This window comes from Populus euphratica, unplaced genomic scaffold (genome assembly GCF_000495115.2).
Source record: "Populus euphratica unplaced genomic scaffold, PopEup_1.0 scaffold31.1, whole genome shotgun sequence".
In the NCBI taxonomy this organism is placed as follows: domain Eukaryota; kingdom Viridiplantae; phylum Streptophyta; class Magnoliopsida; order Malpighiales; family Salicaceae; genus Populus; species Populus euphratica.
Window position 1 is genome coordinate 2,835,403 of NW_011499850.1, and position 24,681 is coordinate 2,860,083.

A 24,681-nucleotide genomic window follows, 5' to 3' on the forward strand; every position below is an offset into this window, starting at 1 on the left:
CGACCCGAACCGGCTAGTTTTTTCAAAATTTTAATCGGTTTAATCGGGTTATTTTTTTGGTTCGGTTTTTTCAGTTTTTTTTTCCGGTTTTCTCGGTTTAATCGGTTTTTTTGAACACCCCTACTCTTTACTATGCGATTCAACTTGTTTTTTTTTTTTTTTAAAAAAGATAATAATAATTTTTTTATTTTTAAAATATTTTTAATATGTTAATATAAAAAATAAAAAAATATTATTTCAATATATTAAAAAAATATTTTAAAAAACAATCATTTTCACCTACCGAAATAAAAACGATGCATCTACTTTATATCCATATACAAGTTGTGGTCCAAATCCAAAAGATGATGGCTGTTTATCACGCTTGCAAGATTTGTGGTTCTGCAGAACCCGCAAGAACTCATGGCTCCCCATTCTTCACCAGACAAATGAATCCAACAAACCCCATCTTCTTTTGAGCTAGCATTCTTTCGAGTTTCAACAAACTCTTTTTTGGCTTGGATTCAAGCTACTGGTCTTTGTTTTAAAAAGATGTGTTCGATTTTATTTTCTAAAATAAAAATAAAAGATATGAACATGCAGTTATTTGCTGAAGTAAAATTACATATATGAAAAAAAGAAGAGTGTATTAAGAGCAGCTTGAACTGATGCTGTTTTCCATACCTGAAGGGAGTGCCCAAGGCATGCAGCCTTGCAAAATATACGAGTGATCTGCTGTTAGAACTGGCCGGAGAAGATTTGAAGCTGCATTTTTCAAGCTTCAACTCCCCAAAAAAACTTAACTGCGATTAAGCTTTCATGCTGTGGTCCAGGAAAAACTTGGCCAATCTTAACCGAAGAGTTGTACTGTTGGACTGCTAGTACTTCATAGATTTATTTAAACATATGAGAAACCGTTAAGTAAGTGAAAAAAATCAACATTGAATGATAAAGAATTTTTGGACCAGTTCTTGATGAGTGCCCATACTGATAATCTGATACAAATCATTATGTCCGGTGTGATCATGTGTTGATGGATAACATTCATAGGCATATGTACGTAGGAAAGAAGTTCCTAGACATTGAAGATCAGAGATGATAAGGAGTTGGAAACTCTGCAAAATCGGTTTATTTACAGCAAAATTTATCATTGAATCTATAATTATACAGCATGAAAGCGTTTCTTAGTTTTTCACGTAACAACCTGTGGACGTAATAGATCAAGCAATTTCTTGATCTCAAGAGCCATTTTTTATACGAAATAACAAAGAAGTAGCAATCCTTTTCTTTTCTACTAATTGAGGGTAGAAAAAAATATAGAAAAATTATGTAAAATGTTTTACAAGGTAAAAAATGAATACAAAAAATCAAAGAAAAAATGAATACAAAAAATATTCCATATGCCATGTAGAAAATCAATGTGGTCCACTTTTTCTTCCTTTTTTTTTACACAACAAAAGTAGTTAGAGAAAAATCCAAGTGTAATTCGCAAATAAATAATTCATCAATTAAAGCAGAAACTGCCCTTGGTATTGACAAAGGTGGCAATTAAATGCTCACTTGGCACTCTTTGAATCACCTAATCAACTCTTTTGGATCAGGTAGCTGCCATGCCAAAACGTGGCTGTGGCTGCTCTTCTCCTTATATATAGATACCATCAAAAGCAAGCCACACATTCACCCAACTCACACTAGACACTCACTCTCCTACCTCCATCACTCTTTCTGCACAGGAAGAGAGAGTTCAAAGAAGAGGGCACCGCTGCTGCTGCTGCTGAAGTTGGATAGTTACTAGCTAAAAGTAGCATTTTTGTGCTGTTTTCTTTGTTGGGGTACAAAAAATGGCTGGGACTGGAGTGTTTTCAGAAATATTGGATGGTGATGCGTACAAGTACTACTCTGATGGAGAATGGAGGAAATCTTCTTCTGGCAAAACTGTTTCTATTGTCAACCCAACTACAAGAAAGACTCAATACAAGGTTCAAGGTATAGTTGAATAATCCCATATTGCAGTTCTTTGGACAATAATGCATGGCCCCTGATCAGCACCAGGTTAACCTCAGCTTATTTGATGAGGCTACTGTTGTTTTTGGATTTTTTTTTTTGTGATAAATGTTCTTTTGAAAATTACCTAGTGATGAAAGAATGTGCACGAATGCATAGCAACGAAATTACAACCATTAATTTCTCCCACCTTTTTGATGATATATAGATGTTCATGTTGAATCATGAACGACACTACTCCACTGTAGTCTTGCCTAATAATCATTGGAGAAAGAGAGACTCCTTAATGTTGATGCATGTTTTATATCCAAGCAATTACCTCTATTTATGAATTGAGAGGACGAGGACAAAATCATTTTTATACCTGTAAGAAACTTATGATGCAATAAAGGGAGAGAAGGGTGTCTAATTAAGAATTAGTAAATTTGATCTAGGGACATTATGAATTTTTTGCCTTGGTTTGAAATGATGGAGAGAGGAGTGTATAATCTTGTCAATCTACCTGAAGTTATCAAAACTTGGTATGGGTTTGAAACAGCTTGTACTCAGGAAGAGGTTAACAAAGTGATGGAACTAGCCAAAAGTGCACAGAAAACATGGGCCAAAACTCCACTATGGAAGAGAGCAGAGCTCCTTCACGAGGCAGCTGCTATCCTGAAAGAGCACAAAGCCCCAATTGCTGAGTGCCTGATAAAAGAAATTGCAAAACCAGCTAAAGATTCGGTCACTGAGGTATTTAAGTTTTTTTTCATTTTCACGTTTGAACTTGAACATGCAAATTAATCACAAGAAGGGAGTTATTTATCTGATTTTCTTATTTGAATGGATAAAGGTTGTGAGGTCAGGGGATCTTATTTCCTACACTGCTGAAGAAGGTGTTAGAATCCTTGGAGAGGGAAAATTCTTGGTCTCTGATAGTTTCCCCGGGAATGAAAGGACCAAGTACTGCCTCACTTCTAAGGTATATTTCTTAGCTCACATTCACTAATCGAATACCTTCATTTCTTATCACCTGTATAATTTATGGTTGTGAGGGTGAGAATAAGGAAACAAAATTTAGTTCTGGTCAAAGTTGACTCCCATATCTTTTCATGGGATTTATATTTTTGATCAACAGAAAATGCAGACAGAAAGTTTGTTTGATGACGCCAACATAACAAAACTTTCAACTAAAATTTTATAAACTGGAGAGGAGTTTGAATATAAATAAGAACACATGTGTCATGTATGAATGTGATGTAAGAATACCTGCATGAATGCAATTCACTCAACCCAATTAGAACCTAACAGAACAATCCAAACCTATTTGAGAGTAGGCACAGAGTAAGGAGCTTGTTTAGACGGATATTGGTGTCATTTGTCTGATACGATTACATTAAAGAGATAATAGGTGGGAGAAATGAACTAAATGCCAATTGTTCGAAACTGTAGCCAGCGTTACTGTAAAAAAAGGCGAGACATTTGGGATGAAGAGTATATGCGTGAAGGATTTCTTTCCATAACTTCTACATTGATAATTGTTTTCAAAAGTTTTCATATTGGTTAGCTAATTCGATAACACTAAAATCACAGATTCCCCTCGGAGTGGTTCTAGCCATTCCACCCTTTAACTATCCTGTCAACTTAGCTGTCTCAAAGATTGGTCCTGCATTGATTGCTGGAAACTCCCTCGTGCTCAAGCCTCCAACTCAGGTACATGAATTTTCTCCTTTAATTCTTTATAATGTTTTCCATCAAGCCATTGTATTGAAAATTCAAGGATCACTTATGTTGGTTAAGGGCTAGAGGTTGCACCTAAAATGAATGGTTCAGTTGTATGCAATTGAAGGACCTCGTTCTCTATACGGTTTTACATAAGGAAACAAAACATAAATTCTTTTCAAACACTAGAAAAGTAAAACAATTATGCCTCTAATATTTCCTCTAATTTTAATCATAGATGAAGGTTTCATCCTCTTAGTCTCACCTTTAAATTTTATTACAGGGTGCTGTCTCTTGCTTGCATATGGTGCACTGTTTTCACTTGGCTGGTTTTCCCAAAGGCCTCATCAGCTGCGTCACTGGGAAAGGGTCTGAGATTGGTGACTTCCTTACCATGCATCCTGGTGTGAACTGTATAAGGTAATCAATCATTCATTGATCCTCTTTTGAAACTTCATTAGGTCCTTACTTTGAATTGATTGATGCATAACGTGTGAATCATAAGTTGCATTGTTTTCCCTTAGCTTCACTGGTGGAGATACTGGTATTTCAATTTCAAAGAAGGCAGGCATGATCCCTCTTCAGATGGAGTTAGGAGGGAAAGATGCCTGCATAGTGCTTGAAGATGCTGACCTAGATTTGGTAGCAGCAAACATAATTAAAGGAGGATTTTCTTACAGGTATGAGAATTTTCCATGAATCTCGTTAAGGTCGTATTTTGCATAGATATTGTTCCACAAAGCCTAAAAATGTATGTGCATGTCAACGTGCAAGACGAATAAAAATGTATATAGATAGCAATTCATCTGTTTCTGCCTTGGCCCTTATTATGCAATGAATAAGTTTTTTCTTTTCTCTTCTACCTCATCTATGACAGTGGTCAAAGATGCACTGCAATTAAGGTTGTCTTGGTGATGGAATCCGTAGCTGATGCTCTAGTTGAAAAGGTGAAAGCAAGAGTTGCAAAATTAAGAGTTGGGCCACCTGAGGACGATTGTGATATCACTCCTGTGGTCACAGAATCATCTGCCAATTTCATTGAAGGGCTGGTTATGGATGCCAAAGAGAAAGGAGCAACATTTTGCCAGCAGTATAAGAGAGAGGGTAACCTCATCTGGCCCTTGTTGTTAGATAATGTGAGGCCCGATATGAGGATTGCGTGGGAAGAGCCATTTGGGCCAATTTTGCCAGTGATAAGGATCAACTCTGTAGAAGAAGGAATTCACCATTGCAATGCTAGCAATTTCGGACTCCAAGTATAGCTCATCTTCCCTTATAACATTGTTGTTTTAGTTAATAAAGCTGAAGCATCTCAAGTGGAGATTGCCTTCCACCACTCTCTCCATAGTTTATATCGATGCTTGTTTCTGAAACATAGGGTTGCGTATTTACAAAGGACATCAACAAAGCAGTGTTGATCAGTGATGCAATGGAAACCGGGACAGTTCAGATCAACTCGGCACCAGCTCGTGGGCCAGATCATTTCCCTTTCCAGGTGAACAAGAAATTTCTGAAAATGCTAACAAACTTATTACTTAATTACTTTATAGCTTCAGGCCCAGGACATTAGCTTGAGGAATAACAAATGCGTTGTTGACAGGGTTTGAAGGATATCCAGGTGAACAAGAAATTTCTGAAAATGATAACAAACTTATTACTTAATTACTTTATATTTTGCTTCAGGCCCGGGACATTAGCTTGAGGAATAACAAATGCGTTGTTGACAGGGTTTGAAGGATAGTGGTATTGGATCACAAGGCATCACCAACAGCATTGACATGATGACCAAAGTCAAGACCACTGTTATCAACTTACCAAGCCCTTCTTACTCCATGGGTTAGTATCATCTATTAGGGAACCAATAATCACAACTAGATTGTGTGCTGCTAGATTGCTAGTCGTTGTTCTGCTGCAGTAAATCTGGGCTCTAGTGCGCTCCTATTTTCCGATTTGGTTGAAAATGTTTGAACATTACTCGATAAAAAGAAGAATAAGAATTGTATCTGTTGCTATCATATATATTTGAAGCATTCGTAGTGTAAGCAATTGCATATGAACTAGCTTGCATTAGCTCGTTAATTTCTGAACTCATTGTTATGCAAGTGATCAGAGTAAAGATACTCTGTTGTAACCTAAATACTTGTTGCTAAGCTGAAATCTTTCGACGAAACAAGCGTATTAAGTTGGCCTTGACAAGCTGATTGGAATTTGACAAGGAAGAATGTTTCTTGTTGGGAAGCCCTTTAACCACCTGGTTTATGAAATGAAGATGCTTGTGTTGATCATTTCTGTTCTCCAGTTGGTCTTCTTCTTGTTTTGCCGTAGAATTTAGTCATAATTTTCTTTCTTCAGGCTCTTCAGGATCCTCCATTAGAAGTAGAATTTGAAGAGTAGCCAAGAGGGTCAAAGGAACTGCTGCTGTTAGGCATTTTTAATAAATCACATGGTGCAGGTAAAGCAAGTCGTTGTCCTGTAACGAAAAAGAAGAAGAAAAAAGAGTCATTTCCCAGCTTCATCATGTAACTCAAAACTGTTCGTTCATTAAATCATTTGAAAATAAAGAGAACCAATGCGAACGGGAAGTTGAATCCCAGAGAACTAATATTTGCTGATGAGAATAGATCAGTGGATTCTTAGAGCATCTACAATGGGAGATGCTTTTTAGAAGAGTTACATTGATAATATGGTTTATAGATATAGTTTTTTTTTGTTGATGTGCATTTGATTAAGCTTTTCAATATCCAAATCTAATCCAACTAAGAACTCACCTTGTATCAATCATTTAGGTGGTGGTCAAGTGGTAAAGACTTGAGATTAAGGAGTTTGTTCCCTCTATGGTCTCAGGTTCGAGTCCTTGGTTGCTCATATGATGGTCACTGGAGGCTTACATGGTCGTTAACTTCAGGACCCGTGGGATTAGTCGTGGTACATGATTAGTCGTGGTGCGCGCAAGATTAAGCTTTTCAATATCCAAATCTAATTCAACTAAGAACTCACCTTGTATCATATTTTAATTACCTTATTATTCTAACTCCACCTTAATTACCTTCTTACCAAATTCACTGTGACGAAATTTCATGTATGGTTCTCTTCCACTAAGAATTTCTGCAATCCCTTGGAATTCTAAGTCAAGACGAGGCACCTTATCAATTACCATAAACGGTCCTGCAAGCAATGAGCTGAGGAAAATGATTTTCAATTTGAGAAGGCTAAAGGAATTATGGGCTTCAAATGATTGTGTAACGCCAATACATTCCTTCTTTGATCTTAAAAGAAGCCTCATTTGGCTTGTCCCTAGCAGAAAATCCTGAATTTTTGCCCTCATGGTTATCGTGTTTTTAAATTTTTTTAGATCATTTTAATTTATTAATATCAAAAATAATTTTTATAAAATAAAATAATTTTATTTTAATATATTTTTAAATAAAAAATACTTTAAACCATCACTACTATTATAATTAAAACATGCCCATCACCTGAAAAGAGATCTTTGGTTTCAATTTCTACAGTTGCTAGTTTATAACTATGTCCATCTCCTCGTCTTTCTTCTCTTCTTGAAGAACTAAAAGAACAAAATCAACATGAAAGAACTTCAGCATTTTTGCCCCATCTTACTTGGAGTAGTAGAAAGAGTCAAAGACCATAGTTTAGTGAAGCAGAGGAGAATTTTATTTTATTTTCTTGGGTTTTGGGGAAACATGGCAGCTGCCAATACCATATGCTTCTTTCGCCTCCATCTACTTCATCACAACTTCTGTTTTTGCTTGATGTAATTTTTCTTTACCTTTTTTTTGTTAGTTCTTGTTTGTGTGCTTCATTTCTTGAAAGTTAAGTAATGGGGTAATTTTTCTTTACCTTTTTTTTTGTTAGTTCTTGTTTGTGTGCTTCATTTCTTGAAAGTTAAGTAATGGGGTAATTTAAGGAAAATTGGATGGATGTTCATTATAGAATATATTCTACGCTTTTTTAGGATTTGTTTATTCAATTTGAAAGGGTTTTGCCTTGAAACTTCAGTCACTCTTTTGGTTCTCAACACTGTATGAAAGGTTATCTCATAAACCTTTTTTTACACTAAAACCGCATATAATAAAAAAAGGGTTTTACCTTAATGCATTGCATAGTGACCGTTAGATATTTGTATATTTTTTTGAATTGATAAAAAAATAAAATTAATTTAATTTGTGCATTTGTACATGTTCTATTCTTTTTACTTACTTGTTCTACTTGTTTATGTAAAAGAAGAGAGTATGAGAAAATTTCTTGACGAGAAAACACACTTAGTTTTTATAAGAATTTGTTTTTGTTAAAATAATTTTTTTATATATTTTGAATCACTGATTTTAAAAATAATTTTTTAAAAAATAAAAAAATATATATTATTTTAATATATTTCAATACTAAAAACACTTCAAAATACAATAACAACTAATTTTTAAACAGACTTGGACAAACATAAATAAATAGATAAAATTAGGTTAAGTATGCAACGAGTTGGCAAAATTATGACAATAAAAATTAAAGTTAGATCCTTGCATTTAACACAATTCCAAAACATTTTCTCGCAAAATGCCTTGTATAAACTAAAAGGGGTCTTGATTCGAAGTTTCATTCTCAATCTACGTTGGGTTGGCGACATGGCTGTCCTTCTTGCATCTAGTCATGTTTTAGATTATACTAACTTTAGTTTGATGGATTTAAATGTTATTTTTTTATCAGTATTAATTAAAATGAGGTTTCTAAAATAAATCCGGTTGAAGCTTGCATAAACATAACTATGCATATTAATTACATGAATCAAAGATAATATATGGATTGCAACTGTTTTTTGAATGGGTCGTAAACAGTTCATCTTTCTTCACGTTGAGGATTAACGTACACTTCTTGATGGTTCAAAAAAAATAAAATTAAAGGATTATTGAATTCAATCTCTGATTTACTAATATCTAGAAGATTACTTGCGATTAATTTTAAAAATATTTTTTATTTTAAAATATATTAAAATAATATTTTTTATATTTTTTTATATTATTTTTAATATTAACACATCAAAATAATAAAAAAATTAAAAAAATATTAATTTTAAAAAATAATTATTTTTTTTTATTTTTTTTTAAAAACACAATATCAAACACACCTCAAGATAATTAATACCACTCATGCTACCGAGGCCCATCTGTGCTCATATAAACTCACTTAAACTCACTTAGGCAAGCTCTTATCGGATTAAGTTATATAACTATGTAACCATCTAGGTGATGACGAAGTGATAAAAATTTGGGATTAAAGAGTTTGTTTCCTCTGTGGTCTCAGGTTCGAGTCCTTAGTTGCTCATATGATGGCCACTGGAGGCTTACATGGTCGTTAACTTCAGGGCCAATAAGATTAGTCGTGGTACGCGTAAACTAACCCGGACACCCACGTTAATCTAAAAAAAAAAATTATATAACTATGTTTAAAACAATAATATAAAATTGTTTTTAATAACTCATATAGCAGAATACCCCTAACTTTCAATCCAAGGTCCGGAATGTCATGTTTTGCTTTTTTAATTATTATTTTTTAATTTTAGATTTTTTTTATTATGTAAGTTTTTATGTATTATTCATTTAATTATTATATTGAATTACGATTTTTCAAAATTTTCTTTACTTATTTTTATAATTAAATATTAAACATATAAGCGTGCTTAGAAACGTGTTTTTAACTGGTTTTTAAAAATTATTTTTGATATTAATATATTAAAATATTAATAAAATATTAATTTAAAATAAAAAAAATATTTTTAATTTTTTTTTAAATGCATTTAAAAGACAAAAACAATCACTTCATTTCTAATCCGAGATATACAATCATCGTACAACTCCTGTATGAAATTCAAGGAATCTCTGTACTTTTTCTTCGGTCTTGATTAAAACCTTCTCCGCTGAAAATGAATAAGAGAGCTCTTTACTTGGAAACCTGAGAATTGTTTTTAGCCTTGAATAGACATCAGTGATTCTGATTGTTGCCCTGTCAACTGCTAAAAGGGTTAGTTTTGAGAGACTGGAAAAAAAATATGGAAAGAGAGGATAAAGAGCTGGAAGATGAAATCAAGGTAGCTGGAAATGCACTTCTTTCACCTCCATCTTCTGTTTCACAGCTCCTTCTTTTGCTTGAGGTACTTCTTTATCATCTCACACGCTTTCCATTTAATTCATCTTGAACAAGCTCAAGCTGCAAATTTTTTTCTTGTGAATTGAATGGTTTAGGTTTAGGACTTAGGTTTGACTAAATTAAATCACTTTGATTGGCACCTTCTGAAAGCTTTAGAGTGCTTGAAATGCTTCCGATTCTGGTCGATTTTGTGCTGCCCTTCTTTTAAATTTACCTGGGTTTTTTGGGTGCTGTAGGTTGATGTTGCATGCTCTTTTGCTTCTGGGTTTTAATGTTCAACTTGAAGTAAAAGAAATTTGTTGAAATGGAATTGGTTGAAGTTCGTCTCGTGTGGTTATTCAATATCCCATTTGAATGAAATCTAGTTAGAATTCTTTTTGGGCTTCTATCGGTCATTTGACTGTCAATGATTTTTCTTAACGTGAGGATCCTTTTGAACTTCTTGATTATCTAATTTGGACATGCAATGGCAGTCAATACTTCAAGTTAAATGTCACAACCTCTGAGATGAAGATGTTGATTGAAGTGTTATAATGTATTATACTCTATTTTCTGTTTGTTAAGCTCAATTTTTCTTGTCTCTCTCTGTTTAAATGCAGATGCAAATGCATTGTCTCATTCCTTTCCTTTTCTTTCTTTGTTTTCTTTCCTTAGAAACTTGAGAATTGTCTAATGAGAATGGATCAATCTCCTTCCAACTCAATGCAAAGGGCAGCGGACCTTGCAATGAAAGCACTAATGAACAAAGAACTTCTGAGTCATTCGGATGTTGATGTGAAAGTTTCTGTTGCTTTGTGCTTCAGTCAGATTTTGAGAATAACAGCACCAATTTTTTCTTATGATGATGAACAAATGCAGGTACCTACCCCTTTAAGTGTCTCATATGTTCTTATTTACGGAGGAGCTAAGAATTTTAGTTGGCACATGATTGTACTTGCATAGTCTTGTGCATATGCCAAGATACTTTAACCTGCCCGTGTTTTAAATTTCATATTCACGCGTGTGTATTTTGGTTTACTCATAAATGTTCTCTCTAACATGGGATTGCTTCACAGGTAATTTTACAGCTGATTGTAGCATCATTTGAAAATATATCTGACACCTCAAGCCCTTCATACCATAAAAGAGTTTTGATTCTAGAAAAGTTTGCAAATGTCAGATCATGCCTTTTGATGGTGGATCGTAAATGTTATTCCTTGATTATGGAGATGTTTAAGCATTTTTTGACAAATATAAGGTGAGATATTGACTGAGTGTAATTGTTTTTTCTTTTACAATCAACTTCTCTCAGCTAATTCTCAAGTAAATTAGTTTTTGTTAGTGTTTCAACTTTTGTTCAGGTGTTCTTCCACCTTCTTTTATATAGTCACATGTAGTTGGTTTTAAATGATGAGGACTTTGATGTTTAACAGACTAAGTGATTCCCCCATGATGCGCATTTTGTTGGCAAGGATTAATATTCCAATGCATCTTTTGTTTTCTTCACACTCTTTTTGTCTTATTTCATGCTCCATTTTTATTTTTATTTTTGAGAGGGGGAAGGTGTTCAAAACTGAAAGTTCCCATTAGTTTCACAAAGGTTGGTCATTTGTCACGCACAGCAGTATCCTTAACTATAAACCTCTTGTTTTGTCATTCAGCTGTATTACGTTTTCTAGAGCCAAAAAAGGGCAGATATGCAGATTTTTAAAAGTATCATTGTGTTTTGCCCCCTTCTATGGACAATAATGTAACAGTTGCTTATGCTTGATTTTCTTTAAGTATGATGGTACAGCTATAAACCCGAGCGTATTCATGGAAAAGATTGCAACTCGCAAGTGTATGTTGCATTTCTTTTTAATAGAATGGATTATAATTGTTGAACTGAATGTGCACAATTTTCAGGGAACACCATCCTGACATTGTATTTTCATCTATGGGATTAATTATGATAATAATCTTAGATGAAATTAAAGAGATCCCATTGGAGATTGTCAACCTCTTTTTGGACTTTATAAGAAATAGAAACCAGGTGAATGTATAACCAACCATTTTCCCTTCGAACTCTTCTAGATTCTTTGTTATCTAAATGATCAGATTTTTTCTTTTTTCCTTTTCTTTTTCTCCAGGATGTTTTGCCTATTGCACAAAAGCTAGGAGAGAGAATATTTGAAAACTGTGGATCAAAGCTTGCTCCCTACGTGCCTCAGGCAAATTATTGTGGCCAGAAGCGTAGTAGGGACAAGCTGCAGGATTCAAGAAGTCATACTGAGGTTGCTGTATGTCTCGTTGTACATTAAAATGGGATTTCTTTATTCAGTTGGATTCACCATATGTTCACCTTGCAGCTAGTTGTGAAGAAGGAAAATGATGGAAAAGAAGGCTGTGGATATCAGGGTTTTGAAGAGGAGAATAGAGAGGAAGACAAAAACACCAAGGAGAAGGATTTTAAAGAGAAAATACTTCAAGAGGAAGATGAAAATTTCCAAAGGGAGGTTATGAAACAGAAGAGAAGCAGAAAACTGGTCAAACCAAACAACAAGGTTAGTGTTCCACAATTTTTTCCTATCCTCTTGCGTACCTTGATTTTGGAACACAACCATTTTGTAGTTGTGGGAAAAGTATTTCTGGTTGCATGATTTTTCTGTTAAATTACTTGGTAAGTATCAAGCAAGGAATTTGTGTTGCAAAGTTCAGTTGGATTTACAATGCATTTACCTCACAGCCTGTTGTAAAGGAGAAAAATGATGGAGAAGAAGGCAGCAAAAAGCAGGTTTTTGGAGAGGAGAATAGTGGGGAAGGTAGAAAGGAGAAAATTGATAGAGGAGAGGGCTGTAAAGAACAGGGTTTTCAAGAGGAATACCACAATAAGGAAGGCAAGAAGATCAGAAGGAAGGCTTTCAACAAGAAGAAACGTCAAAAGGAAGGTATAGTTTTCCAAGGGGAGGAGACTGTGAAAGAGAAGGGAACCAGAGAAAGAGTAAGAGAAGACCAAATAGTTAGTATTCCAATTGACGTTGCCATCTTGTCCTCATGTTTAACTTTGATTTTGTAATGTGATTTCTTAGTTACTGGAAAAGTTTCTCTTGCTTCAAGATTCACAGGGATAGTTGTTTTTTGCTGATTTTCTTGGCTGATAAAGCTCTGTTCTTTCCTTTTTCTGTTTTTTGTTAACAGAGACGAAAACTTAAATACGAGGGAAAACAAGCCATGGACACTAAATGCAGTGCACGGAAAATGCATGAGTTTCTTTCAAACTTAAAAGGGAAGAAGAGAAGCATAATTGAAAATTCAATCTTCTCTGCTTACCTTGATATTCCTAGATGCCCCATTAATCGCAATCTGGCAGCTGCTCTTATTGAATGCTATGATGCTAAAATGGATGCATTTATTGTAGCAGGCCGTCCACTCAAGTTCTGTGGCAAAGAAATTGAGAAATGCATCGGCCTCCGCTTTGAAGGGAAAAGGGTGGACATGAAATTTTTGGGAGCGCAGATTTCTCCACAAATTGTGCAGAGGTACTTTGAAATAGTGAGTGGAAATGAAAGAACCAAAAAGAAGTCAACAGGTGCCAGTAAGGAAATGAAAGATGGAGAAATGAGAAGTTCCATGAAAAAATCTAGCTGTTTGCTTCTGCAAAAGCTAAACCTGATGAGGGTTGATGGAAAAGATGAAGCTGAGGACTTCCTTCGCCTATCCATTGTATACATGTTCAATGTCTATTTCTTTCCAACCCATTCTAAATATATATCTTGGTGGCCACTCAAGTTCCTAGAAAATCTAAATGATTTCGACTCGTATGCCTGGGGACGGGCAGTATATGACTATTTACTCACATCTCTGGAAAAAGCAGCACGCAAGCTGGCTGGCCAGGACAAATTTTATGCGATCTTGAATGGATGTGTTCCATTGTTGCAGGTAAATGGCTTTATTGATTAAAATTCCTGCTTACTGATATTTTTATTTACATTTCACATTTTTCTTTTTTAATTTCTTTTAGACACTAGCATCGGACCGAATTAGCAAGTTGCAAGTCCTAGATCTTTCGACAAATCCAAATCCCTCTGTGCTCTATTATAATATGGATGGTAGGTCATTCGATGCATTTCAAAAGGTGTTGGCCAATCTGCAACCTGATGAGGTAATATGGCATCAAAACCAATAATGATTTGTCAAACAAACCTGTTATAATATGCAACAATAAGACAATTACATATATGATTGCGAGTCCTAGCACATCTAACAAATCTAAATCCCTCAGCTCAATTATATGTTGAATAGTTAATTGTTGAATTCTCTTTTCAACTTATCAATTACTAGAAAATCGCAGTTTTGATTGTTTCTTTCTTGTTAATATATATAGATCAAGGAATGCAAAGAATGTGAAGTTGTAGTAAAAAGTAGCAAGGCCAAGGTGAAGAGCACGGAAGGGCAGAAAATGTCACGAGGAAGAAAAGTAAGATGAGTTAGAAATGATGATACAGCTCCTGTAGTTCATGATGATATCAAAATGCAATATTTTGATGGAACTTTTTATCACTAGAGATAGATAACATGTCTTGTTTATTATTAATATTAATAAATTTTTTAACGATAGTGCTTTTTTATACTTTGTTATGTGCGTTAAATTAAATGAGATGTATCTGCTGTGCTATCACCAGATTGCAGTTCGTGTTTCATCTTCTCCAGTGCACCAAAAAAAAATAAAAAATTTGATTGGATAAATTCTGATTTGGCATGAACATTTTTCCGTTGTTGTGTAACTAAGCATTTATGGTTTGTATTTGTAACTTCACTGTCACTGACATTCTCTTCTTGCTCCAACTATAAAAGGCTAACATTCTATTCATTAATGGTAGATGTGTACTTATTCATTTTTAAGTAGGAAAGGTAAACTACGTCGGTATAGCCCCAACTTTTGACCTGAAAAAAAAAAAAAAAAAGGGTTGAGATCAGTTCTGAATGGGCGTCATAGATGATTATGCTAGTCTTTTCGTCGGTGAACTTTTGTGGAAGTTTGAGCTAAACTCCTGATTAAATCCAATTATAAAAGAATTAAGCTTTACTATGGCCATGAACCTGGTGATATCAAATGGCATGATTATGTTATACGATCTTTTGTTATGCGCGTTTTGAGTTAATAATTCCATCAGCTTCTTGCTTCCACGTGATTCCCCTTTTGAGACATTCAGTTGATTGCCACACTACTTCATTTGCTACTTGCTTTTCTCCAAAAACTTACCTTGGAACAGTTCTGATTTTTCCTCCTTCCCATAATGATGCATGTTTTAGCAGCTTATATAGTTGAACAAACACTTGTAGAACCTCCATTAATGTAAGTGCTGAGGATTTCCTAGGTTATAGCCATAGAATAAAATGTTCAAAGCAAACTTGTAGTGGCTTTTACTTTTTTGACCATCTCTTCCACTGATAATTTCTGAAAAATGTGATCATGCAAGGAGAAGGAGACGGGGGCGAAAAAGAAAAGGTAGCAAAGCTAAACAAGGTTTTCCAAGTTCTCCTTTAGTCCCAATAGAGTTTGTTAAGCAATGATGTGAAAAATGGCGAAGCCCCACAGCCTATAAACGCCCTTTCGGAAAATCAATTTAAGGGAGAAAGTGTTTAGAAAGGCAAAAGATCAAGCAACGAGGTTAATTCTGAAAGCAAAGGTGATGAGAACTTAGTCCTCAGAGATGCAGTGTTGAATGTAACTGGTATAATTATTATAAAAAAATATAAATTATATTTTGAAGTTCTTATAACTTACGATTAAGATATTTTATTTATATGGTATAAGAGTTTTAATGATCAAGTAATCATGAATTTAAATCTTATTTTTTTTATTTATTTAATAAAAATTAAGTATAAAATAATGTAAATTTATATAAGTTTTAAACTTAAAATATTTTTATTTAAAAGGATATATTAGAAAATAATATAAATTATATTTTGTAATTTTATTTAACCATTTAAATTATTAGATTGAGATAGTTTTTTAATAATGAGTTAGGAGGCAATCTACTTGAGATAATTTGTGGAGTTAGTTACGAAGATTAGCATGGAGGATAACTCATCAGTAAAACAGTGGCTTCGCAAAGAAAGGTGGCGGTGCAAGGGTGGAGCTAATGTTCCGAGGAGCTAAGCCTCGGTGGTATGCTACTTAAGTTCTCATTTTGTTTTCATTGCTCTTTTGAAACTTTGGTGATCACACTGAGATGTGAGAGTGGATGGTAGCATGTGGAACATGAGCCAATAGGAGAAACTATTCTCACTTTAACTATGATTGTTTGAGAAGTTTTAACTTTTAAAAATATGCTCATAGTTATTTTTTTAAATACTTTTTTATTTTAAAATATTTTAAAATAAATTTTTAAAAATATATATTTTTTGTATCAGCATATTAAAATAATTCAAGGTGGAGCTAATGTTCCGAGGAGCTAAGCTCGGTGGTATGCTAATTAAGTTCTTATTTTGTTTTCATTGCTAAACTTTGGTGATCACACTTAGATGTGAGAGTGGATGGTAGCATGTTGAACATAAGCCAATAGGAGAAACTATTCTCACTTTAACTATGATTGTTTGAGAAGTTTTAACTTTTAAAAATATGCTCATAGTTATTTTTTTAAATACTTTTTTATTTTAAAATATTTTAAAATAAATTTTTAAAAATATATATTTTTTGTATCAGCATATTAAAATAATTCAATTATTTTTTAAAGTATTTTTTACTCAAAAATATATTAAAATAATATTTTTTAAAAAATTATTTTTAATATTATCATGTTAAAACAATTAAAAAGTATAAAAAAAATATTTTTTTATAAATATTTGTTTGGATCGTGTTTTTAAATAGAAGTTAAGTTCTTAGATTAATATAAATTGTATGTAACTAAATATTCAAATAATTAAAATTAATAAACAATATATAAAAATACATTCATGCGTGATAAACACTCGATCGGATTTTAAATATCCTTTAGCAATGATTTGCTAGTTTGAAATGTATGATATATAAGCAAAGGTGGTAGTTGGAAGTCCAAATTTCCGAGAATATGAGAAAAATTCTACGACAATCTCTTGAAAATTGCAAGACAAGAACGAATTCTTTAGGGTTTATGGGAAAGCGTTTAAAATTGTGTTTTTTTTTAATTTAAATTTTTTTTATATATATATATATATATATATATATTTAGATTGTTTTTGTATACTAATATTTAAAATAATTTTTCTAAAATAAAAAATATTATTTAAATATATTTTTAAATAAAAAAACCTTAAAAAACACCAACTACTCCATCACTCTTTTTTAGTTCACACATCTAGTCAGAGCCCAATATCATTAATCCAAGCCAGCCAACAACTCTACTTGATATGTTCAAATTCGTCTAAACCAAAACCCTTTTCTTCTGTTCTCCTTTGTAAAAAGTTGTTGCTGTATTATCACTCCATAGACAAATTGTAAGAGTTCAGAATGGTGACTAATTGCTTTTTGTAATAAAAGTTATCAAAACCTTGTCCGATCCCAACTTGTTTTCTTAATTGCTAAACCTCCTAACACGTTGTGTAACTCCGTCACTGTCTTGGTTGAAAGTTGCCCAGAAGCTCATAGTTTATATTAGGTCAAATTTGTGGAGCCCAAGGCAAAGTTCGTCGATGATTTTATTATTATTACCGGTCCAATTGAATCCCAATTTCCTTTCCTTAAAGGCCTTCTTGAAGTCGGCCTCATGTGTCGGCTTTCTATATGATCCACAACTTCAAAAGCTATTTAATTTAAAAGAATTCACCTCAAACCAGGATAAGAACAAAAGTAGTATAATATCATAAGAACTATGCCAATTCTTTTCTAGAGAGAAGATGAGTTAATATTTTAAAATATCATTTGCAATTATTAAGACAGCTTCTAACATTTATATATCCTTGACTTTATCAATGAATAAAGTCTTTTGTACAAGTTATTTTACTATATTATATAATCTATTATGTTTGCTTGTTTCTGAACCGTTGATGATATTCCCATCTTTTTCTTTTTCTTTTGTAGTTTTTTATTCTTTCTTATAGTAATATAAATATAAGATTTGGAAATGATTATATGGAATATGATATAAGATTGGGATGATCTTTTGCCTCGTAACAACCATTAAGTGGGGCTTTAATTAATTATAACTTTACAAGGTTGTGTCTTTTATGGAATAAGCTGCTCGTCCGATCTTATGAGGTCTTGTTAAAATTCTTCCCTTTCTTTCTAATCACTACATTGCTTATTTTAATGGTAAACAAAATGTCTTATTAATTGACAGAAAATTAAGAGTGTGTTTTACTCTCTTATTTTTCAAATTTAAATGGAATATTATCTAGGATTTTGAATTACGTACACAATTAAAAATAATCCTCGAGAGAATTTCTCGATGCCTGATTGCCACTCAAACCTAGAATAATGGCTCCATGAATGTCTGGTATTTCTGACTTTTGTAATGGAAAGAAATTAATCGGGTACCCTGATCTCCAAAATGGGGTAATGATTGCGTGCAGGCAGCTTCATTAACAAAATAGAAACATGAGGTGCCATAAATTCTCTTTCAAGAAATACTTTTCAGGGAGAAGAAATGCCAAACAAACACATGAGACATCAACAAATGAAATGTAAGGATGTAACTTTTGTTTATCTTTGTGATCAATAGCTAGGAAAGCTGGCAGACATCCGGTCATTTCAGAGAATTTTGTCGTTGATAATGTAAGATCAATAGCCTGCAAGGGTTGGTCTTTACAGATACAAGCTAACATGGGGCACGAAAAAGAGGTCTGACTTAGCAAGCATATATGTTTGCTTAGAGATGAAATTAGATACCAATTCTGATTCTACCTTTGCTGAATTTGGAATTCGCATAAAATATTGCTTTTCTATGTGATTGATTGACTAGAATGGAATTGGAATTTAAGATTTCAGTCTTTGATAAAGAAGCTTATAATGCAAATGTTGTTTGTTTTTAAATTTTCTGTTGATCATTTGATCAGTCGCGATTAATACAGCACCAGATTTAATCTCAACCTCCATGAAAACAGATTTTGGTTAAAATAACAATGTTGAAATCATAATTAATTGGTGATTCAAGCAATGACGTCTAATAATTAATTAGTTTCTTTATGATATTAATCAAAAAAGGTGACGGAAGTCTTTTGCCTAGGTCTAATCTCCTGTGTCAAAGTTGGTCGAGAAGATTTTGACAGCACAATAGCCTGGGAGATCCCTAGTGATTTACAACTAGTATTGCTTTGAATGATTAAAGCTGGATTCTGTGTCAATTTAAGTGGCCTATAACATTTCTAGCTCATTTTTTGTGGATAACTACGCCTGTTTTTCTCTAAATAAGAGACTTTACATGTAGACTATGATGTCAATCTCAGTATATCTAAAGTATCTAGGCATATGAGCTTGCTAGGGATAGGATATATATCACAAAAGCAGAGGAGAAAAGCTTACCTATAAATTACAACCCCTCTAAATATACAAACAAGATAATCATGTTTACGCCTTGATTAATGGATTGTCAAGGCATGCATGGATGTAGTGTCATGGGTGTGTTGAGGTGTAAAGAGAGCCTAGCTATGATCATCTGAAGAAAACTAGATATATAGAGAGGTATAAGATTGAGATTGGCGCAAGACAAAGACAGACAGACATACATACATACATACATACATACATACTGATAGTCTCTTGCCCTTGCCAAGGTGCCTTCGCTAAAGCTTTTTCTAGCTAGCTAGCCAGGACAAACACCTTTTCCACTTCATTTTGAAGTTAGTTTTGTATTCAATCCCATCAAATCATTTCACTCTCTCGTGGAAAAGAATACGATGTGTAGCCCATCTTAATCACATTAATTTCAAGATGTGGACTCTAATCATGCCTTGACAGAAATAATGCGAGCTCATCCTGCTTAACAACCTAGTTAATCCTCAACATCTTGTTCTCTTTATAGTGCACACAATTGCTGATACAAGAAAGCAAATCACTGCGTAGTGTCAAAGGTGATAGCTAGGGAAGTTGATTGGCAGTAGTGGGAATTTTCATGGTGAGGAAAAAATGCACTTCTGTAACTTCGTCAAAAGCCAGTAGTGACTTTGAACAGGGAAACAAAAAAAAAGAGTTGAAATTCTAGGAGTACAATAAATCTTTCATTGACTTTAACTAGGTCGAACACAAAGAAAGAGGTTACTCGATGCCGTGTGAATTAGGTGATATGGCCTGTGTAGAGTACCATCCACCATTATATTTCTACAGTTAGCTCTTTCTCCGATAGTAGAATTGCATACATATTCGCTATTAAACTTTTTTTACTTTAATCTGCTAGCTCCTTCCAAGAAAATAAATACCACAAAAAAAATCTTAATTGTCACCTCGTGAAGAATTTATACATGACATTTTTATTTACTGTTTATCTATTTCTTATGAGAGTGATGATTCAAGAAGATAAACTTTTTTACTTTAATATGCTCTTTTCGAAAAAATAATTGTACAGCAAAATCCTATCAACTTGTAAAGATTTTTTCAGTTTTTTTTTTTTGTAGAAAAGTTATATATGTACCAAACTAAAAAACAATGTTGTGGGAAATACATGCATTCACTAATATTATTGTTTTTTTAAATCAAGTGCTTTTCATTTTCAGGAAAAAATATATTAAAATTAGTAAATATTCATATAGCGGTCTACTGCTGGGAGTGCCTCTGATCCTGCATACTAGGGTAGCTATGACCACATTCATATTCTCACAACATAGAAACAATCACTCGCTATATCTTACGAAAATCCTCTCGAAATTCAAGCTTATATATTATGGAATATAAATCGTGTTAATTATACTTAAGCCACCGGAAAAAAAAAAAGATAAAATCTTATAATGTTATGAATTTGATTAGCTTGAACACTTGAAAAATTAACTCGTTTCCAACGCAATAGAGATCGTGCCTTTTACACCGGATATTGAAGAGTTACATTAATGCTCTGCTTTTCTTGAAAGTAAGAATATCCCATATGTTAAACAATCTCAGCTCATCAATACATGATACAGAATCCATTAAGATAGCACAAGATGTTGCACTTTAAAAGTACTTTCGTAATGAGCGAAGATTTGTTAGGGTTTGGTAAATTTGATAGAATATTCAAAAGGATTTTAATTTCTTGAAATCTTCTCATGGGCAATATGCACGTACTGGTGTATAGTAGCATATATGTGTTTTAAATTCCCATTTAGTTGACATGAGATGAACTTGTGGACGTTGCTTGTGATGCATTGAATTCTTTTGGAGCTTGTTCATTATTTTCAGAGATTTCCCTGCCTTGTAATCCAAGATAAGATGCAATGAACATGGGTTCTGAACAGCTAAGATCGCATGAAAATTGGAAATGGTAACATATATCGTAGGAGCAGCTCTTGGATCCTTTTGTGATCATGAACCCTCCAACAATCTAAACATCACAATCTACTTCTTTTGATTTAGTCGTATCTTCATTTAAGCATGTGCATGCATGCAATTGCATTGGTAAGGAATATATATATATATATAACACATAAAATAACTATAAATCATTCTTGCATTCAAGACTGGGATGTGATCAATGCATAAATTATATATATTTCGATTCCTTTTTTAGTTTTAATAATGTGTTCTCGGGTTTGCATCCTTTTCTTTTCAGTTTTCTGGACAGGGAGGGTGAACCGATCCTTGCTATTTTTTCTTTAAAATCTACATATTAGGTTAATATATACTTAGTAATAATGATATTATTATTATTACCATGTAAAGCTTTAATCTTCTTAGAAACTAGTAATAATGATATTATTATTATTACCATATAAAGCTTTAATCTTCTTAGAAACTATTATACCTTGGATCAATGCATAAATTAATAAGTCTATTAAAGAGAATCTTATTTTAATTTTTCTTTTAAAGTTAAATGTTATTTAGCTAAAATTAAGTCATGCCAACAAGCCTAGGCATTCTTGCGCCTGGCCTGATCAGAGATGAAGCTCAGACGTGTATTGGATTGGAAAGCTAGGCACGCACGTCAAGCTTTCTTTTATTATTATTAAATGGATGAATGACATGTAGTTATATTCTCTTATTTTTAGTATAATGGACAATATATTATCCATTTAGATAAATAATGTGTTATCTTTTAGTTTAAATTTCAACAACCAACTCAGAAGTACCTGAAAAGTTAAGGTTTAAGTTTTAAAATTTTAAATATTTGAATTTTATTTTTTTTATATAATAACAACTTCAAAATACCCTAAAAATCTTTATGAAAATATTCATAACCCTAAACACACCTTTTAATCGATATTTAATAAACATAAGTCAAATCGAGTTATAATAAAAATCATAATTCTTGATTTACCTTTCTTGACATTGACACGTATGAAGGGCAAAATTACTATGCCACCTATCTTGGACTTTCCTCTCTAAAATAAATTTAATGGCACTAAAATCGATTTTATTATGGTTGAAATGTTATTGAGTGAACACACACTCTCCTTTATTTTTGTTTTTATTTTTTTTGCAACTTTCTCTCTTCTTTCTTAACATTTTAGGACTAAAACATGATAAAATAAAGATTATAATCAAATAGTAAAAATCTAAAAGAAGATGAATCAAATGATAAAAACCAAAACTTGAGAAACCAATTTTTTTTTAAAAAAAATTGCCTCTGATTTCTCCACCTCTAATTGTCAAACCAAATTGAACTAAAAGAGGGACCAAATTTTTTTAAATTAAATTTGTTATTTAGTCTTTTAATTTTTTTAAATAATAACCTAATATTTTATTTTATAAAATAAAAGTGTAATTTATCATCAGAATATGTTTACAGCAAATTTAACACGGAGACGAGGGATTAACAACAGAATTTCACAAAAAGTTCTGGAGCTATGGAGATTTTGATGGGTGGAAAATGTCTCCACCTCCTTCACCTTTATTTATTTATTTTAATTTTTTTGTATAAGAGGAGCTATGTTATTTGTTAGTTTCAGTAATTAAAAAAAAATTATTTATATTTAACTACTCATCTTCGATTACTACTCGAAACATAGTGTGAAATCACATCCACTTATAATCTTGGAGCACGACCCATAGATTTACCGATGTAAAACTTGGTTTATTTGGAGCACGACCCATAGATTTACCGATGGAAAACTTGGTTTATATATATCATTTTTTTATTTTTTAAATATTTTTTATTAAAATAATATTTTTTTAGTTTTTTATACAAATATTTTTATAAAAGAATACCATTTAAAAATTATATAAATAATAGATTAGATTCATTCTCAATCCACAAATCAACTTAATTATTTAACTTACAACTAAAATATTAGATGGGATCTGAGTCAAGTTGGGTCTCCTCAGCTCAGAGGTTGGTTCATGTAAATATGTCTGAGCTTAGATGGTAATTAATGCAGGGGGGTTGTTTGGAGGTGTCATTAGGATATTGATTAGCAGTAGCTAGTTGCTTGTTATGTCACATTTTCCATAAATGACAACAAGGGTAATTTAATTAGCACCGAGCAACGCGGTTGAAAGCGAACCGTAATGAACTGGCCGTCCACGCGGGACTTATAGCACGTTTATTTATTTTTATGTTTTTAAAGTTTTTTTTAAAAAAATAAAAATTTTATTTTTTATTTTAAATTATTTTTTATTTTAAAATTATTTTAATATTTCAGATGTATTTCTAAATAATTTTTTTTAAAAAACAATTATTATTATAATATTAAATAAGCTTTTAAAAAGTGATTGTGCAAAGAATAGTTCACGCTAATAATGGAAGCTTAGAATCCGATTAAAGCCTTGTATATTTAGTGTTGTAGTTTAACAGTGTTTTTGAAAAATTTTATTTTTTTAAATTTTAAATTAATTATTTTTAGTGTTTTAAAATTATTTTAATGTGTTAATATTAAAAATAAAATTTTTAAAAAATTATTTTGATGTATTTTTAAATAAAAAACACTTTAAAAAAATAATAACTATTACACTTCTAAATTAACAACTCTAATAACGAAGACCACCCCCCTTTAATTTTTACTACTGTTTATAAATGAAGAAATACTAATTCCATGGAAGATGGTTATGGCATAAAATAGGTAAAAATTTGGTGTTATTCCAGCATGAGTCATCCTCCAAGACATGTATGTTAAAGAAATCAAGTGAGCTCAGAGTAAAAATAAAATAAAATAAATGGAGCAATATAATTTATATGATCATGGACAATATTGAATTAAGGATTGAGATTTTATTCAATTATAGAAATCAATCATATGAGTTAAATCTTCCATGTCCCGTACTATTAGAATATATTAGAAAAATTTGAAATAAAATTGGTAGGACTATAGTGTATGTGTTTAAATTTACATTAATAAATAAATCAATTATAATTCACATATTATCATGTATAATTAATATTACATGCAACACTTGTAAATACTTAACTCTACACAAGATTAATTATTGGGTTTTTTGGTGTAATTAACAGGTAATTTTTTTTATTAAAAAAACCTGCATAATTAATTGATAAAATTTTTATGATAAGAATTTCAATTAACAGCTCATGTGAGAGGGGGGAAAAGGGTCCTTTTCAGAAAGGAAAAAACATAAAGGAAAAGAAACGGTCTTCGGCTCCTGGCCTCTAGTAAAGAAAGAGTGGAACTCACGCGTTATCATCGACAGTCGCCATTGGACAAAGCCGTTTGGTATTTTGTTAAAAGTTGTTTTTTTTTTTAAGTATTTTTAATTAAAGATGTTTTAAAATGTTTTATTATTTTTTTTTTTTTTTAAATTAACAAATTAAAAAAAAATGTTTATGCTGC

General features: G+C 32.3%; 2 protein-coding genes across 8 annotated transcripts; both read left to right on the forward strand.

The window, feature by feature from the left end:
• The first annotated feature begins 1,525 nt into the window (after positions 1–1,525).
• Positions 1,526–6,277, forward strand: LOC105121162 (NADP-dependent glyceraldehyde-3-phosphate dehydrogenase-like). Of its 3 annotated transcripts, XM_011019701.1 has the most exons (10): positions 1,526–1,965; positions 2,522–2,715; positions 2,816–2,944; positions 3,556–3,675; positions 3,968–4,104; positions 4,209–4,364; positions 4,562–4,940; positions 5,063–5,179; positions 5,412–5,520; positions 6,037–6,277. In XM_011019701.1, the coding sequence occupies exons 1-10, from the start codon at positions 1,821–1,823 to the stop codon at positions 6,069–6,071; spliced, it is 1,521 nt and encodes a 506-aa protein (XP_011018003.1). In that variant the 5' UTR covers positions 1,526–1,820; the 3' UTR covers positions 6,072–6,277. The 3 variants fall into 3 exon arrangements, with proteins under 3 accessions (XP_011018003.1, XP_011018004.1, XP_011018005.1); XM_011019702.1 differs by lacking the exon at positions 6,037–6,277 and having other exon boundaries at positions 5,412–5,821; XM_011019703.1 differs by lacking the exons at positions 5,412–5,520; positions 6,037–6,277 and adding an exon at positions 5,285–5,402.
• A 3,235-nt stretch (positions 6,278–9,512) lies between these two features.
• Positions 9,513–15,535, forward strand: LOC105121163 (uncharacterized). Of its 5 annotated transcripts, none has more exons than XM_011019709.1 (11): positions 9,513–9,841; positions 10,492–10,695; positions 10,893–11,074; positions 11,722–11,848; positions 11,946–12,095; positions 12,165–12,359; positions 12,542–12,832; positions 12,994–13,734; positions 13,817–13,957; positions 14,180–14,272; positions 15,276–15,535. In XM_011019709.1, exons 1-11 carry the CDS (start codon positions 9,740–9,742, stop codon positions 15,306–15,308), a joined length of 2,259 nt encoding a protein of 752 aa, XP_011018011.1. In that variant the 5' UTR covers positions 9,513–9,739; the 3' UTR covers positions 15,309–15,535. The 5 variants fall into 5 exon arrangements, with proteins under 5 accessions (XP_011018011.1, XP_011018006.1, XP_011018008.1 ...); XM_011019704.1 differs by lacking the exon at positions 15,276–15,535 and adding an exon at positions 14,478–14,669; XM_011019706.1 differs by lacking the exon at positions 15,276–15,535 and adding an exon at positions 14,478–14,669 and having other exon boundaries at positions 12,542–12,814.
• The last annotated feature ends 9,146 nt before the right edge of the window (positions 15,536–24,681 follow it).

Coding starts and splice junctions, on each gene's coding strand:
- LOC105121162 (XM_011019701.1), top strand. CDS start 1,821: ATGGCTGGGACTGGAGTGTTTTCAGAAATATTGGATGGTGATGCGTAC. Junction 2,945..3,555: donor AGTACTGCCTCACTTCTAAG/GTATATTTCTTA, acceptor CTAAAATCACAG/ATTCCCCTCGGAGTGGTTCT. Junction 3,676..3,967: donor TGCTCAAGCCTCCAACTCAG/GTACATGAATTT, acceptor ATTTTATTACAG/GGTGCTGTCTCTTGCTTGCA.
- LOC105121163 (XM_011019704.1), top strand. CDS start 9,740: ATGGAAAGAGAGGATAAAGAGCTGGAAGATGAAATCAAGGTAGCTGGA. Junction 9,842..10,491: donor AGCTCCTTCTTTTGCTTGAG/GTACTTCTTTAT, acceptor TTCTTTCCTTAG/AAACTTGAGAATTGTCTAAT. Junction 13,735..13,816: donor GATGTGTTCCATTGTTGCAG/GTAAATGGCTTT, acceptor AATTTCTTTTAG/ACACTAGCATCGGACCGAAT.